The 18,186-nt window shown below is 35.8% G+C and overlaps 4 protein-coding genes across 6 annotated transcripts in view; 1 reads left to right on the forward strand and 3 right to left on the reverse strand.

Annotated features, from left to right (window-relative positions):
• atxn1b (ataxin 1b) overlaps window positions 1-2,254 on the reverse strand; it is a 14,938-nt gene extending 12,684 nt beyond the window's left edge. For both annotated transcript variants that reach the window (XM_016532135.1, XM_016532133.1), the window contains exons 1-2: window positions 2,094-2,254; window positions 1,457-1,515 (exon numbers count right to left, since the gene is read on the reverse strand). The gene's annotated coding sequence lies outside the window, so the exon portion shown is untranslated. The remainder of the gene's footprint in view (window positions 1-1,456; window positions 1,516-2,093) is intronic.
• A 2,461-nt stretch (window positions 2,255-4,715) lies between these two features.
• On the reverse strand, window positions 4,716-15,978 carry LOC107723576 (protein lifeguard 1-like). The gene is made up of 11 exons (XM_016532271.1): window positions 15,929-15,978; window positions 15,427-15,656; window positions 15,029-15,107; window positions 14,234-14,287; window positions 14,044-14,134; window positions 13,917-13,954; window positions 13,703-13,790; window positions 13,531-13,620; window positions 13,399-13,446; window positions 12,435-13,173; window positions 4,716-4,726 (listed from the first exon to the last, which is right to left on the reverse strand). The coding sequence occupies exons 2-10, from the start codon at window positions 15,635-15,637 to the stop codon at window positions 13,024-13,026; spliced, it is 849 nt and encodes a 282-aa protein (XP_016387757.1). The 5' UTR covers window positions 15,638-15,656; window positions 15,929-15,978; the 3' UTR covers window positions 4,716-4,726; window positions 12,435-13,023.
• Window positions 9,530-12,179, reverse strand: LOC107723574 (protein FAM8A1-like). 2 transcript variants are annotated; one of them, XM_016532270.1, is made up of 6 exons: window positions 11,667-12,179; window positions 10,635-10,755; window positions 10,415-10,538; window positions 10,200-10,339; window positions 10,100-10,106; window positions 9,530-10,027 (listed from the first exon to the last, which is right to left on the reverse strand). In XM_016532270.1, the coding sequence occupies exons 1-6, from the start codon at window positions 12,133-12,135 to the stop codon at window positions 9,962-9,964; spliced, it is 927 nt and encodes a 308-aa protein (XP_016387756.1). In that variant the 5' UTR covers window positions 12,136-12,179; the 3' UTR covers window positions 9,530-9,961. The 2 variants fall into 2 exon arrangements, with proteins under 2 accessions (XP_016387756.1, XP_016387755.1); XM_016532269.1 differs by having other exon boundaries at window positions 9,641-10,106.
• Window positions 15,979-17,425: 1,447 nt separating the features above from the next.
• The window catches only part of LOC107723425 (zinc fingers and homeoboxes protein 2-like), a 21,774-nt gene continuing 21,013 nt past the window's right edge, over window positions 17,426-18,186 (forward strand). Inside the window, exon 1 of the mRNA XM_016532019.1 lies at window positions 17,426-17,783. The gene's annotated coding sequence lies outside the window, so the exon portion shown is untranslated. The remainder of the gene's footprint in view (window positions 17,784-18,186) is intronic.

Here is an 18,186-nt window from a genome sequence, read left to right on the forward strand (position 1 = left end):
ATTTGGATATTTTCATGTCTGGGAAAAATTTGGGATTAAACGGGCTAAAATGCGTTTTCAACATAAAGTTAAGTGGTTTTCATTACCCATTTTACTCTTAGTAATTTAATAATTTAATAAATTTCATCATTTAAAAGTTTAGTTCAGAAGTATCGTATCGGTATCGATATCGACGATACTGCCTTGAAAAATATCGGTATCGTATCGAAAACAAAATAAGTGGTATCGCCCATCCCTACTGCACTGGGTGTGTTTGCCAAGTCACAGACAGATACAAAGCCACCATATAGCATATGAAAGCAAAAAGGTCGTCTTTGGAAAACTCACTAACCATAGACTTCTCATGGCCAATCATTCACCCACACATGGACGTGTCTCAGAGTGTCGTCTTCTTGTTTTTGACATAATGAGGAATCCAATCTTTTTGGTGTCTCTAACATAAAGGCTTAGAATCTTAAACAAACTAATAAATAATATAAAAGTTTAAAACAGATGCATGTAAAATTTAATTGCCATAGTAACATAGGTCATTTGTACCGTAAAATATATATTTTAAATAAATTACTATACTTTTATTCAGCAAGGACACGTTAAATTGATCAAAAAGGAAGACAGTAAAGACATTTATAAAGTTACAAAAAAATTATAATTTTAAATAAATGCTGTTCTTTTGAACATTAATCAAAAAATTATTTAAAATAACATCAGTTTCCACAAAACATATTGATAATAATAGTAAATGATTCTTCAGCACCAAATCACCATATAAAAATGATTTAACAAACTCCAAGATTTTGAAAAAAAATCTGTAATTAAAATGGTATATTATTTAATATTAATTTATATAGTTACACAAATAATGACTTTCATGCTAAATAGAGAGAATTCTACCCATTATTATTATCTCTGTCAGAGGCAGCGAGTGTCAGGCAGCTTTGGCAGAGACTGTTAGTCAGACTCAGAGAATGCCTGTACTGTTTTCACTCTGGATGGGTCAGTGTCTAAACCAGGGGTCACCAGACTCGGTCCTGGACGGCCGGTGTCCTGCAGAGTTCAGCTCCATCCCTAATCAAACACACCTGAACCTGCTAATCAGGGTCTTACTGGGTATACCTGAAACTTCCAGGCAGGTGTGTTGTGTGTTCCAGGCAGGTTAAATTCTGCAGGACACCGGCCCTCCAGGACCAAGTTTGGTGACCCCTGGTCTAAACCCTAAAGCCCTGCAGAGAGACAGTCTTTGAGCTATGAGGTGCTCTATCTTGGTTGCCAGTCTTAGCTTCTGCTTTCTTCTTTTTCTAGTTTAGCTCTCACTCGAATAACTCTGATTAGACAAACCTAAATAAAGAAAAGTTAGGTGCGTTCAAAGAGATATACATTCAACTCAACTCAAAGTCACTAGTGTAAAACCATCAGGAGTTTCTCTGCAATTATCTATTTATGACAGGAATGCACTCACAATTGTCCATGATCAGGTCCACTTTCTTCTCACAGACTTCCAATCACTTTTGCAAACCCCTGGAAGAAAAATGTAATCACAAAATTTCATAATCACTGTTTTGTTGGCTAGAAGTACTGACACCTGTTCACTCCTCACACTGAACTTTGCTGAAACGACTTAGCGATAGTGAGGCATGTCCTAACATGTACAAGGGGGAACACAAGACCAGAACTCATGCTGATTTATGGACTTTGCAGTGGACACAAGCATATAACATAAGATATGTAGAGAACCAACTTAACAGAATTTAGGGCTGTAATATTTAGAAAACGTTAATTATGCTAAGATTATGGCATTCACGTATAACAAGGAAAGAGATCCAGGAAGCACTCATGTTTGGAAGCATTTGTGAGATAGATTTAAGAAATTTTAAATGATTTTATAGACTTCTAGTTTGAAGCCTGTTAAGTTAGTTATGAGATGTGTTTAATGTCTCATGTGCAGCAGAAACAATATAAAAGTGAAGATGATATTTATAAAATACGAATTGCAAATGCACAATTGTCAGCAAACAGAAGGACACAGGACAGGAACTGACACAGATGAGGTGTTTATTGACATGAGTAAATGAGACAAACTGATGGACAAAGCAGACTTAGCTGAGATATGGGTGAGTATTGGCAAGCAGATAAGAGTCCACAATGGTGATAGCTCAACAGGATGATGATGCTGATGATGATGATGATGATGATGATGAAGACGAAGACAGCCGTAGATGAATAGTGCCGGTAGGTAACCAGGTATGTTGTGTAGGGTAACAACAAGACCAGACAATGGTGTGGTGCACTGTGAGGGATTATAAAGTGTGACTTGATGAGTGTAGGCAGGTGCGGTGAATCAGAATTCTGGTGATTGTGAACGAGTGGGTGGAGCTGCAGGATCTGGCGTGGCTGGTGACTCCGTGACAGTAATATAGCAGATACAAACTTAAGTCCAAACATTACAGTTAAAATAACCCTTTAATAAACCATTACCAGATGTTTAGTGTTGGCTAATTCACTCAGATTAGCTTGAAAAATGCAGCCTTTTTGTTAAAATGTTTGCAAAACAAGCATAATTTATGATACCATTGTTATGAAATATGTTGTTAAAATGCAATCTTCACAAACAGTTTTAGAGATTTCAGTCCCTCCCCATTCAAGTTGACAGGAGCTATTTTTGTAGAATGCTCATATGGCCGCCGAGTGAATCGACTTCCCTTTAAAGGGACTTTTCTAACAGAAGGCATCCAGTTTGGTGTCATTTGAGTGATCTGTACGCACTTCGAACTGGAAGGCCCCTTGATTTAGTAAGTACTATACTGTCTCTGAGCATGTGGGAAGATTATGCAAGGACCTGTGTTACCAAGGTAACAAGGACAGGGTCTACATGTGTCTCAAGGCTTCCACCTTGAGAATTTTTCTCTGAGTCATGCGTTATTTCAGTGTGTAACTATGTATGCATGTGAACAATTTTAAAAAAAAATCAGTTTTATACCTTTTAACACTTTATTTTCTGTGTAGCAAGAAATTAAAGACAAAATTACTGTTTCACCTTTAAATCAATGGACATTTGACAATAGATGAAGTTGAACTCTATAAGGTAAATAGTTAGTTGTAATAGTTAGTGGAATAAATAGTTGTCATATTTAGATGATTAACAGACAATATGTCCAGGACATATGACATTTGTTTGTTTGCGAGGCCCAATTGATTACAAAACATATAAGCTGAATCACAAAGTCTGTTTAACTGCAAAGAACTCATACAATCACAGAGCTATTTTTAGTACTATCTTAAACTGGACCCCAATTACTTTCAAAATATTTTCTTTTGTGTTCCACAGAAGAAAGAATGTGATACAAGTTAGGAACGACGTGAGGGTGAGTAAATGATGACAGAACGTTCATTTTTGGATGAACTATTGTTTGCAAGTACTTCATTGACTTCTTAAACAGAACCACAATAACAGACAGCCAAATCTTTCTGAAAGTAAAATGTTTTTCCATGTGTTTCAGAGCCAGTATTTCAAGCATTAAGCCAAAATAGCTCTGGCCTACACACTTCTGCTGAGAATACAACTTGAGGAGCGAGGACAAGAATGGTTGAAGGAGCAGCTCAACCACTTTACAAGCACAGACATGAAGAACATCATCTTTGATTTCTTTAACTATTGCCAAGGGGTTGAGTAGGCAACGTTCACTGGTCAAAAGTGCTGAATGCTTAATAAAAGTAAAACGCCAGATTGCATGGTCACTATATCTGAGGCTTCCAGTAAGGAATGCAGTAACATTCTCTGTATCAGACACTCAAAAGGCTTAATGCTTAATACTTAATACACAAAGGAGGGGCACTACAGCCTCAATAGTGGTTTTGGCTGCCTAACAGAGAGAGGACACATAAGAAAACACACAAACAGCAATTATAAAACCAAGCTATTATAAAGCCATTACTAGATCTTCCATCTCTAATCACTGTCACTGCTCCGCCACAGAAGTACTGGAAAATGGTTAACCCTACACAGAAATATGAAATGGAGAATCAGAGCAAACCATGTGAAAATGGATTTCCTCCTTGCTTTTGCTTGATGAATAACAAGTAAAAGATAAATGCTACCATTTGTACATTTCTAGATAAGTTGTATTTCACTTTTAAAATCTGCTATGAATATGTCTAATAATGTTTCACAGTGCAATGCATCATGAATGATGTTTTGAATCACTATAAAAAACATTATCTGGAATGAAAATTATTCCTGCTTTTATATACTGTATCTTAAGATCTAGCAAATATGATTTTGAATTAGGTTTCTTCCTAATTTATCTCTTGATGAAAACACTGAGATAAACAGGTGGTTTACTCCTGCCACTTTCCTTTTCCAGTGTTGCACCATTATTTCCAGAGGTGCCCAAACTTGATTGATGGCCGTGGGCAGAAAGCAAATGTTGCATATATAGTATCCAACTATATTATAATAAATATGCTTTTTAAAACTAAATTCACTCATACTATCTTCATTTCAGTGCAAAAATAAAACGCATTGAAATGTGATATGGCATGGCAATCAAATCATGAGATGCCAAAACAAGACGGGCCAGATGAACTTATGAGTGTGGCAAAAAACTGCTACAATGCATTCCAAATGAAGCCTTTGTACTTTAATACACTTTGTACTTTAATAGTTATACTGACTTATTAGTAAAATGCAATGATTTTTTATTATAAAATAAAAAATCCATAGTGAAATCCACTCTTTCTAAAGATGCCACTCTCCAAATACGAAAATCTTGAATTCTTTATTCTACAGTTTTTCCCTTGAAATACATTTATTTCAGTACAAGTTCCTGATTTTGTGAATTTGTCATGCTTGATTTGTTTAGTAAACACTGATACTGTTGCCAGGCAGACACTTTCCCTTTTGTGTAGCTTGACTGAGTTCACTATAGCTGAATGACTGGGGACCAGATTCAAGAATGCCTCATGTCAACAAATGTTCATTCAAAGTACTGGGGCCATAAATGAGTAAGACTGTGAGGTCAAGGAAATTATCTAGTGGTCACTCTTTCCAAACCTACAGTACAAGCACAACTTTCCAGTAGAATGGCCTATTTGAATAAATACATTTGATCATGTTGTTTAGCCAACCACTGTAGCCCTATAATCTTTTAACCTATCTTTCACTATACCGTAGCTCCTTTGATTTACCAGCAGCTGCCACTGAATAATGAAAATGAGTTCATTAATAATTAATCACAGGTTTAAAACAAGTCATCACATAACAGACAGAGAGTTCAACATATAGAAATGAAAAATAGTTTTGCTGCATCTCCCACAGTGGTGTCGCCAAATCTGTCCCCTTTGAGATGAACCCCCATCCATTCTCATCTCAGCACCTTCCGTTATAATGTGAAGTCTCCATTCTGCTGCAGCTGGATCTCTAATTAAAGCATCTGCCAGAGAGCCATGAGTCACATAGACATAGTTAGAGGCCTGTAAGTGTGTAAACTTGGGAGTTGTTAAACATTAAACACCTTACAGACAGACACTGGGACATTGATAAGGTTGGTAAGCACTTTTGAACTGTGAAAACAGTCTGCTCTAAATTCAGAGGATGTCTGGCCTCAAATTGAGGAATATATATATATATTTTACAGTCTATTTTTCTGTATATTTTAATATATTTCTATAGTACGTAAACTGCAGTAAGACTGCAATTTATGTATATACATATATATATATATATATATATATACACACACACACACACATAAACACTTGAGAGTTTTATTTCAAATAAATAACTAGTAATTTCACTAGTTTCACTATATGCTCAAGTCATTCTATGGCTCTAACAACTGGCAATAAATAAACCCAAAATAAAGAGATCAGAAGAAAAACATACATTTGGGGTATACGGAGTTCAGTATCATTTGAATGTAATGACATCAATGTTGTATGGCAAAATTATGTTTAGTTTATTATTCTGAAGGTCCAAATACGGATGCTCTGTTTTAAAATACACTGTTGTAGCCTCAAGCGATGAGGAAACCCCCTCAGTTCTCGACAGTATAAGACAACGACATTAAGCTACAATTCAACACTATATGCTGCAGTCTTGGGGTAATAAAGACAGAATAACAGCGAAGAAGTCTAAAATGCCAATTAGGATTTTATTGCTGTTTTGAGAGCACTGTTCCTTGCTATTGTCGTTTTGATCATCGATTTGGAAGAGCACTCATTTTGCAAAAGCTCAGACTGAACATCATTCTTGGATGATGAGAAACCCAACCCCATGTTATTTTCAACTGCATAGCCAATCATATCACACCAATCACAGTCACCATGGCACTTTGATTGGCTACCGATGACATCATTACTACAGAAAGTAAAACACATCACCAATTAATGACAGAATGCTGTCCAATCAGCCAATCAGCTTGTTGTTTGGAAGCCCCTGACAACATGCCTTAGAGGCTGACTGTGTCCTTTCTTTCTCTCGCCCTTCAGACCACACAGACATCTCAAAAACGTACACTAGTGCGAATACATGCATGCGCATTTATAGTACCTGCCAACATTCACATTCACTGCCAGAATTTTGAACAGACCACAAGACACACCTGATGAACACTTTAGCTTGACATCCTTCTACAGAAGGGATTAAGTTTTTTAAACAAATTATAGATAATGAGCCAGCACTATCAAAATAGCAGCATGAGGATGACTGGTGTTCCCCACACAGAGCCATACTGACGTCATATAGTTTATATAGTTCATACAGTCATACAGACATTCTCAGTCTGACTTGTGAGATAAACAAAGTCAGGTTGAGTGTGGCTGGGCACTACTCACTGATAATTGCAATGCAACATCAGTGGTACCATTCTGATAGTGACAGGGTTTTACAAGGCAGCAGGTTCAAAGTGATAGACAGAAAGACAGAAAATGAAAATATCTGAGTGAGCGATGAGGTTCTGTGTTGGAGAAAGCCAACTGTAGGGCCTACAGTAACACAATCAACATTTCATTATGCACTCGCAAAGAAATCATAAGCCCCGACAAAGCTTTTCAGTGGAAAAGATGAAAGAAAGGCCAGTTTAAACAATATGATATACAACAGATTATCTACCTGTTATTTATTTTCCAACACTGCTGTAATTAACCAATGGTTTTCACGGGTAGGACACCAAACTAAAGTGTTTTCAGGTCCATATCGAATTTACTCTCAAACACTATTTTATTACGCAAATCCATTAAAAGGGATAGTTCACCCAAAATGAAAAATCCTGTCATCATTTACTCACACTCATGTCATTTCAAACCTGCATTTTCTGTGGAACACACACAAAAAAAAAATTCTGAAGACTGTCGGTAACCAAACAGTTGTGGTTACCATTGATATACATACACATACATACATACAATAGAGACGTATCTTATTTTAAGTTCAACAGAAAAAACGAAGTTTATACATGTTTGGAAAAACGTGGAGGTGTATAAATGATGACAGAATTTTCATTTATGGGTAGAACTACCTCTTTAAGTGGAATTCTAGAAGATATAGGTCCTGATATAATAGAACGTTGCGATCCAACAAAAATAACGATACGTTATGGAAGCTGTGCAGTGATATAGTGTACACTTCATAGCTACTAACCAGAAGCCATGACTGGAACTATCCGTTTCATAAACATTTTGTCTTTAAATATACACACCATGAGCGATTCCTACTTCACCGTTTGACACGTTCAGTTTCCACAGGCAGTTTGCATCGCAAGTCAGCGCTCTCACTCCATCTACTGGTGTCTCATGTCAACTGATGAGTACAACTGCTAGGGGTGCCAGACGTAACAAAAACTTCCCTCCATGTAAGACTGCCCTGTTCGATCTTTGTACACATTATCTGTCTTCATTTTAAGGATGAGACCAATACAATGCAAATGGTTACTGCCCTGCTTCAATTAATGTAATTTAATAGCAAACTGAAAAATGTTAGCAGTCTTCCGATTTAAAAAAAAAGAAAAAAAAAAGAAGAGAGATACACCATATGCCAGTACCATATTGGTGGAGTTTTATTTTAATTTTTTTTAAATGTTTAGTAAGGCATAACCTTTTTTGTAATTTATCAGTTATCTTTACATGTATCTGCATCACTCAGAAGTTTATTTTTACTCAGTCCTATAAAAAATGAAAAAAATATTTTTTGTGTTGAAAGTGTTTCCAGTGCTTTTCACATTTTGTCCACATTCTGACTGTTACAACTATTTAGAATTGAACCTAATGCAACCCACTTTGCATCTACATATGTAAGCACAATTTCAGAAAATAAAACCATTTTTCATGTGCTGTAAATCCCTGTATAAACACTAGGGCTGGGTTTTGACACAAATTTCACGATTCGATTCGACTCCCAATTCGATTCGATATTATTTTGGATATATATCAGGTACACATGCCAAATTTTCTCAAGGAAAAAAATGATCTTAAATGCTGTAAAATATACACGAGACTCAGTTGGTACTACATTTCTATAATATTGAAGGTTAAAACTAACTGATTTTTTAGGCTATATAACTGCTTCAATTACACTTAAATTTTTTATAAAAAAAAGTTACTATTACATATTTCTACTTCTATTTGTTTTTTTAACATTTAAATGGTGGCTGTCATAAAAAATATAACTTAAACATTGAAGAAAAGTAAAAAAATTATAATAAAATTATATGGTGCATATATTTAGCAAAATGCCCCCCTCTAGTTTAATTTTCTAGCTGACTAATGAGTTTATGGTCACCGAATGTTTTTTTTCTGAGGTGACATTACATGACATTTTTACAAGCAATATTGACGTCTTTGCGCGGCTGAAACACTTATTGAGCGATTACACGAGACAGGATGCGGATTGTAAAGTTGTACTCTTTCTTTTAACTTACCTTCGGATGTTTATTTTGTGCTGAAACTGGTATTAATGTGAATTTGAAATCTGAGACTTTGTTTCATATTAAAAGTACCAAAGCACAATGCTTATTGCGATATATTGGATGGGAAGTGCCCTTCAACATTCCGTCCATTAACTGAAAACAGGCTAGACTAATCGATTCTTGGGATTTAAGAATCGATATCGTTTCGTAAAAATGAGAATCGATTAAAATCAAGATATCGATATTTTTTACCCAGCTCTAATAAACACATCTATTCAAAGGATTGTTATTGGTGTAAATAGTCAATCTATAAACAGAGACATCACAGAATGATTTCTCTGGGACATCATTGAATTATTTTGATTTGGCCATATCTAAACAATCCAAAAGGAAGAATGAGGCAACTTAAAGTTGAATTGCTCAACTCAGAAGCTTATAATAGTGCAGAACTTGGAGTTGAAAAAAGCATGCAGTGAAAATTACAGTATGCAAAACAGCTAAAAAAAACATTTTCTTGGCATTTTCAAGATTTTAAAGGCCATAAAGTATAGCTAATTAGGTACAAAACATTCATCTGAAATACAAATCCAGTCAGTAGATTAGGATATATAACCAAACTATATTGCCTTTGGAGAAATGTTACTTCCTGCTCAAATTCCATTTGTCAAAGAATGTTCTTAGTAAATATTCTGATCAATAATCCACATTCATTAACAGAGAGAGATAGAGATTAAATGCATGTACCAGAGGAAGTTCAAGTATTGTGAGGCAGCGCATTTATAAATGATCTTATTTTGGCACAAGAAAAATATTCAAAGATGTCAACACAGATGATTAAAAAACACTTCTGAGAAAGCAGTTCATGCTTATAAGACTAAGTGTCCAAAGAAGATGGGTGAGAATTACTGGAAATTCAGTGTTCAGATGTTAAAGTGACAGTTCTTCGAGAGGCCAATAGCTTTAGTTCAGTTCAGTATGCGTCACTGCAGCTGGTTCTCTCTCATTTGTCTATGAGCTTGTTTTTGCATTACAATGTCGGGTCGGTATTGACTTCAATGACAAAGTCATCTAAGCCGGTTTCTCTTGACCACAATGGTGCCGGCCACAATGTCATACACAGTCCTGTTGTGCTGAAAGAAAAGAAGCGTGATGAACGCCGGAAAGAAGAAAGCAATGGAGAAGTTCTTGTTTAACGCTCTCACCGTTGACCTACAAGAAAATCAAAATACAAGTTTAAAAATTACATTTTGTAAAAAGGTCAAATATTTAATAAAAAAGACAGAGAGTGATGTTAGCACTGACGCAGAAAGCGTGACGTTAGTCGCTGGTACCACAAGAACGCGGTTTGGCTGAACCAGGACAGAGCTGTCACATGTGACCACTCGTAAGCCAATGAGGAACTTCCCTGGTGTCGCTCCACCAGCTCCCCAAATGCATATGATCTGAAATCAATCGAAAACAGTTATACAGGTCTTCATGAATTATTTCCGCAGATTAAATCATTTCTTTGAACTAACCTCATAAAAGCAAACTAATATCCTGTACACTAGAGCCACAAGCATCATTTTCTGCAATTCCTCCATTGATGTGTCCTCATCAATCTCCTCTACAATGAAGTGCATGGCAAACTTTGAGATGTCCCTAAAATTGACAAAGAGATAAATGAATGATTTTGTTTAACGAAATACAGCATGAGCAATATGTTAGGAAATATACACAATAAAATTTCAGACTTACTTCATTCCACTCAAGTGGACAATACTGAGGATAATTGTAGCTTTAATGAAAAAAAGAATAAAGAAATCCACCATTTCTGCCAAGAACCGTTGGAAAGGAGAGGGAATATAATATTCCCTACCTAGACAAAACACATTATAGACATGAACTGTTTTTGTAAAGTGGATCATTCTTGTTATGAAATATATTTTCATGTCTCATCATATGTCTTAATATATAGGATAAAATAATAATCTCAAAATTTTCAAAGATGGGAATAATATTTGTTTCACAATTAAGTGATCATTCTAAAATAAAACTGGCGATTATAAAGAATGGTGTTTCTTCAACTGCCCTTTCTCCAATTACAAAGTCTCAAACAACACATGTTTTCATGTGAATGTTGTAATTCGCAATAATTTCTGCAATTTCACTTTCTACCTGGTTTGTCTTTTATAATAAACATTTAAAGGGGTCATATGATGCTGCTAAAAAGAACATTATTTTGTGTATTTGGTGTAATGAAATGTGTTTATGCGGTTTAAAGTTAAAAAAACACATTATTTTCCACATACTGTACATTATTGTTTCTCCTCTATGCAAATTGTGGGGTGGTTTGGTGGTATTAGTTGGTTTATATCACTATAAAATACTCCATCCTGTTAGATAAAACTTTCTATTCTGTTAGACATCGTGTTAATTTATTGACAATGTTCACATAATAATAAAGCCAAAATAAATGAAGTTCAAGTGCCTGAGTTTGACAAAAGCATATTTCTGGAAGTCAGGTGTACCACGCTACAGAAATACTTACTTTATAACGAGAATGACCCAAGAGTTAACATGATACAGGTCATATGAATAAAACGAAATTATACTGTACTAACTAATATGCATAAACTAAACGCAAAGTCCAAGAAGGCTCGCTCACAGAGTCACCTGACATTTGAGGATGTCAGATTCATCACTAGGGTAATCATCAACACAATACAACAGCTAGCCTGGCAGTATTAACAACAAAAATATAAGACGTTATTCATTGGATATTATTACCTGGCTGCTGCGCATTTCCATTAGGCTGCTGTTGCTGCTGTAGTTGTTGTGGCAGCTGCGCAGGTGCTCTGGCGGGAGCTCGAGAACTCTGTCCGCTCGCGTTCGCAGCTGCAGCAGGAAAACCAAACGGGCTGCTAAACCAATTGCGAAGGTCTCCGTTAGACATATCTGCGCCCCATGTCGTCGCCCCGGGCGTTTCATTTGTTCCTTGTGTTGGGAAACACGCTGGGAAGGAAAACGCAGACATGGCTATCCAGCTCTGCCAGTTCATATAGCCGTAGTAGTACTGCCACATCCACTCCTGTAATTTTTCGCAGTACTCCGTGGTGGTAACAGCGGTGGCTGTGTCTTGCTTACCCTGGGAACAGGGCTTGTGAATCTGTGTTTTCATGTTTTCAGCGTCCCCAGTTCTACTGTTTTTTGCCAACGATTTGTCCTTATCACGAGCGTTTTCATTTAACTCCGCCATGACACTTTTGTTTTGTGACGAAGTCGGTTTATCGATTTAATCAACTTCCGGCAATATTTCTGCACGCATAATAAAAGTAACAGAAGATATTAGCATAACAAAAGCGTAACTCTTCTTACCTTTTCAGTTGCCTGGAGGTGTGTTTAGCTAAGGAATGGTAGATTTCATCATCATCATCATTAGTAGTACTAGTAGTATTTGTATTATTATTATTATTATTATTATTATTGTTGTTGTAGTTCTCAAATTATTCAAAATCATAGAAAATGGATGACAGTAGACACTTTAATGGATTTAACTTAAAGCACAGTGACATGACAGTGGACATTTAATACATGTTACAGACACTATGGAGTCATGTTTTAAACAGTGTTAGTAAAATGTGTCTCAAAAACCCAGAGCTTACTGCATATTCATATCCCATGTAACTTTTATAACATTGTTCTTTACACTTTACACTACAAAAAAAAAAAACTGATATCTATTTACTAGCTATTTCACTTAATGTAATAGATATTTTACTATTAAACTGCACCGAAAAAAATCATTTTGAAATTGCAAATATAAAGATCATTTGAGTATGTTTTATAAATATGCTCTACTTAAAATTCAATGTGTTACTTGCTGTTTCTTTGTAATTATTTGTGAAATTTACTAGCGATTTGAAAATTGTTGCACCACCTTTTTTCCCCTCAATGTTTTAGCTATTTTACTGATAGCTGTTTTGCCTGATTTACATACATTAAGCAAAATTCAGTTTAACTTCTATTATGTTGCAGACAAAATGAAGCTATGTTTGAAAAAATTGAGTAAAAATGTGTCTCAAAAAACACAGTCTACATGAGACAGGTGTTGAGTGGGGCAGCAATCATGATGCTCATAACCACATCAATGACAAAGTCCAATTAATTGAAGCAATAATAAGAAAATTGTGATAATATCAAGGTACAAGTTCAGAGCAGCAAAGATGTACTCTTCTGGATTGATGCTGTATTTGTGCTTTCCGCCCAGTATGAGCTGCGTGTCCATCACCAGGTACTAAGAATGGAAAATGAAAGTGAGAGACAGTAAGACAAGAACAGTAAATTGGAACTATTAAGCACAATAAAATATTGCTGGCAGACCATTATATTAATACTACGCCAGCCTAATAGTACAAGTACTACAGTGTATCAGGAAGCCCTCCTAGATAAGGATTATGCATTTAAATTTCGACAAAGCTACATTGGATAAAGCATGAATATAAGAAAGATGTGTTCTTACCATAGAGAAGATCAAAGTTCCCAGTGATGCGTAAAGGATGTACAGATACTTTGGAACATAAAAGTTAAGATTAATTAATATAAATAAGTAAGCATTTTTAATAGGAGGAAGAAATATTAGTTGAGGATTTACCTGTGATCTCAGAATTGCACAGAGTAATGCAAATGAAAACAGCGTCCAGCATAATACCCATATGCTCCCTGACAGAGCTGTGAAGTCCCACTAAAAACAAGCATGGGCATGTTTACTACTTTATAACAAAAATTTTGTTAATACAATACATACAGCCAATTTTGTAACTTACTTTAGACTGCAGTGAAAACAAACTCATTGCAAGAGACACCAAAGCAGTTGCACCCACTGCCCAGAGCACTGCCTCTGCTGAATAGTACCTGAATAATAATAACAATTCCTTACTATAACACTGGCTGTGTAACTAAAGTTTCTGAATAATTGAAGAGCAAGTTTTTGAGTAATTGAAATGCATTTACTGCATTTTAATGATGTTTTTTACTCACACTACCACTGATCCAAGGAGAAAGCCTTCTGTGATTGTCTGTGTGGGAAAACAGCACTTAACATTTACAAAAGTTTCACATTTAATGCTCACCACAATTAAATACAGCTGCTCTGTAGTTTACTTACAAACAGCGCTAAGAAGATGAAGTTTAAGGGAACTTTGCGACGTATGTCACCACAACAGATGAGCACAATGATTAGAACAAATGTTGCACACCTTGTGAATTTTGAACAAACACAAGAATTCATTGTAAAATGTATGGACGCAATACATGCATATTATTTAAGACATGCAGAACAAAGGAGAAGTGCTCACATCATAGTGTAGGTAAACCAGTATGTGCCTCTCACCCAATCCTTGAGTGTCTCCCTATAGGAAAAGGGCATAAATGTCAGCATTAATAATATACTGTACACACATTACTGTTCAAAAGTTTGAGGTTGTAATATTTTTTTATGTTTCCCAAAGAAGTCTTTTATGCTTGATGTTTTTATTTGATAAAAAAATACAGTAAAGACAGTAATATTGTGAAATATTATTACAATCTAAAAATAAATATTTTTTATTTACATATATTTTAAAATGTAATTTATTCCTGAAGGCAAAGCTGTATTTTCAGTAGCCATTGCTCCAGTCTTCAGTGTCACGTGATTCTTCAGAAATAATTCTAATATGCTGATTTGGTGATCTACAGTATAAAGATTCCTTACTATTATCAGTGTTAAAAATTGCTGTTCTGCCTATGTGTGTGTGTGTGTGTACATTTATTTCACAATTCTCTGATGCATAAAAAAGTTCAAAGAACAGCAAATCTTTTGTGACATTATAGATGTCACTTTTGGTCAGTTTAATTAATCCATGCTGAATTTTTTATTTTTTTTTCTTAAAAAAAACAAATTTAAAAAATCCTACTGACCCCAAACGGTACTACAGTGTGTGTGTGTGTGTGTGTGTGTATATATATATATATATATATAAACTGACGTAAAATAAAGACGAGTATACAAGCTCAAGCCTATGAAGTAACACTTAAGTACACTTCATTATCTGTCATTTGTGTTTCGAAATGAATTGAAGTAGGTGTGGCAACATAAACACCAGTCTACTCACCAGTAAAGAAAAGCACAGATGATTCCAACAGTTGTTAATAGTTGAACCATAAGTGTCAGATACACTTTTCTTATGAAACCTACATGAAGCACATTTGAATACAAGAAACAAGTTTTTAGCATTGACCATTCCCATGTGCATGACATTGCTGATAGCTGACAGCTATTTAAAAGTACATAAGCTCTTGTGTAAAATTCGACTGTATGCCTAATATATACATATAAACATATTTCATTTGTGAAAATGTTTTAGTGATATTTCATGTATTTTTGCTGTGTAGTAAACACACACACACATCAAGAAACATGACTATATTAGGTTTTAACACAGAAAATGACATTTCTGACTGTAATAGCACAACCAAATGATTAAAGTCATTTCAAGAGAGCACAGCTGACCTCTTCTTATGGTAGCATCTGAAAAGCAGTTTTCATCTTCAAATCCAAGGGTGTATTCAGGGGGAGCGCTGTCTGGAATCCCCATATTGACATGTTCAACAACGGGGGGCATCATGCCAGCGGTGGGCTGCCCAATGTTGCCCTGTGTTGCATTAGGATATTGCGGAGGGTAATAGGGGTTGTATGGAGGGGGAGGCTGCTCTCTGTTCATATTGTATCTCTCAACAAACCTAAGTATAGGTATAGACACAATTTAGGAAATCAAGAATAAATAGTACAAACTCTTAAAATGTTTTACGATAGACACAATCAACACAGACAAATACTTCTTGTATGACAACACATTTATCTTGAATAGCATAGTAATGACACATGTTTAAGATCTAAAATTAATTTAGGATGTCAAATTATCTTTATGTTAAATTGTTACAATTTTTATCTAATACACAAATGATACATAACAATATTGTTAAATTTTGCTCACATTATAACCACCACTTACCGTTGGCACTCCTCTGCTTCCTGTTATGAGTTGTGTAGGGCAAAGTCTGTTCTCGATGAGTTTGTCTCCAGAGGGACAGGACTTTGCATAGCTTATCAAATCAATACACATTCATGAGAGCCAAGTTCATGTGGGATTAATTTTTTATTTTTTACATTTCACAATGAAATTAAAACTGACATAATATAAGTACCTCTAATGAGCGACTATATGCGCCTCTAAAATAAAAAGTTAATGCTTTATTTCATTAGAGGACAACCTCTTTGTGGTGTGATTAATGGGATAGTATAAAATTCTCAAATTTTTTGCCTACCATCAGTTTCATAAAAGCGCCAAGCTCCAAAAATGACAAAAGACATCATAAAAACATCATAAAAGTTGTTTTAAATCTGGGCCTATTCCTCACTCAAAGCTGTTGCATGGATTCGGATGACTTGGAATATAGTGCGTTTTGTCTCATCTTTCACCTTTCACTATATAGAAAAAATGTGACCATTCTGCTAAACTTTACCTCTAGTGTTCCACAGAAGAAAGAAAATCTTTGAAATAACAAGAAAGTGAGAAAACGATGAAAGAATTTTCATTTGGGGGGAAACTAGTACTTTATTATATATATATAAACCTTTGATATTAATAATTATACAAATATTAAAGCATTAATATATTGAATTTATTTTCATATTTTATTACATTTCTATGGGAAACTTGACTAACTACTTGAATTTGCATTCTGTCAGAAAGAACTACAAATAATTCATTAAACGTTACATTGCATATCCTGTAGATGGCGTTAAATATATTGACAAGTAAATGTGCAGGTGTGCTACCTTAGTCATGAATAAAACATGTACCCATAAGTTAAAATGAACTACAAGAAGAAGAAGAAAAAAACAAATCAAGAAAATTACTATTAATAATTCATTAGCTGCTTATTTGTATGTAAATATAGCCAAACACTGGCGGATCTTTGGTCCTGATTAATGAATAATTCATAAGCGTCTGCAGCAGTGTTCATGCCCACTGCTGCATGCGCAGCCTTGAAAAGGACAGTCAAGCGTCTTAGAATTTTCCAAAGAAATAATTGTGTCATCTGTTACTCTTTTCCTGGCTTTTGAGTGTATTTTAATCTTTTAACAGTTTTAATCGTTTCAGCATTTGACTTGTATGGCGGGGTGCCACAAACTTAGGTAAGAAAACGTCCGCAAGGTAGGTCTCCATAGCGACGTCTATATTCTTGCACGAGTTTCTTCGAGTTGTAATCTGTCTCAATTTAAAAGTCGACCTGGTTGTTTTGATGCACAACCATAGCAAGGCTACAGGCAAAACGTGAGAGGGGATGAGGAGAGGGGGGGAGGGCGAGAGAGAGGGGACAGAGGCGAGGATGGGAGGAGAGACGACACAACGAGAGAGAACCGTTCAGCCACTGGCCTTCACCAGAGTGATTAATATTCAATGACCTGTGATCTAAACTCACGCAGGGGACGTCAAAACAACATTGGTTTAATCATCTCAAAGAAGGAAGCGCAGGGCGAAGTGAACTACTGCTCTTGCACTCGAAGTCAGCGCTTGCTAGTGGCGATTTTCAAACTTTTGCTTTTAAGAATTAATTTCCAAAGTCAGGATGGAACGGCGTCTTGTATCGTATGCAAATACGTCTGCTGACGTAGTTGATCATGTGGGTTTTGGCGTAGATCCCCCTGTGATCGCCAATTTTTTTCGGCTGTTGTCTTTAGAATTCGGCAGAATCATTACAATCGTACGCTTCTGTGGGCTGTACACGTGGAAAAGTACGCAATTTCGGACTCTAGCTGTCAATAACCCTACATCCCAGCGTTTTCCGTTGGTTGGTGGGCAGGTAAGAATGGCTGAATTATTTGTGTCGGTTGGAAAATTGGCAAACAAGCCTTAAAGTTGCGGGCGTGTTTGAATGCACACAATAAGTAGTAGCCTGAAACGTGCTGTAAAGTGCTTCTGATGTCAGTTGTTTATTTCAACTGAACTTTGTTTGCCCAAGGCATATTGTAGAAAGTGAGCACCAGAATAACCGCATCGACCTGACCCGATAACCTCAGTTTTAACGTTTCCAGCGCTGTGATTTGGTGTGGCTTGCGGAAAGTTTCATAGAATGGTTAAAGTTAATAGGCAATGGGTGCGAGAACATGTCTACTTCTCTGATGTCGAAATAAGCAGCAAAATATGGCTACCAATGTCGACATGGCGTTACGTCGGTCCAAGTGATTTTTATTGGAGTCTGTTTT

The sequence above is a fragment of the Sinocyclocheilus rhinocerous genome, unplaced genomic scaffold (assembly GCF_001515625.1).
Source record: "Sinocyclocheilus rhinocerous isolate Xijiao unplaced genomic scaffold, SAMN03320098_v1.1 scaffold241, whole genome shotgun sequence".
In the NCBI taxonomy this organism is placed as follows: Eukaryota; Metazoa; Chordata; class Actinopteri; order Cypriniformes; family Cyprinidae; genus Sinocyclocheilus; species Sinocyclocheilus rhinocerous.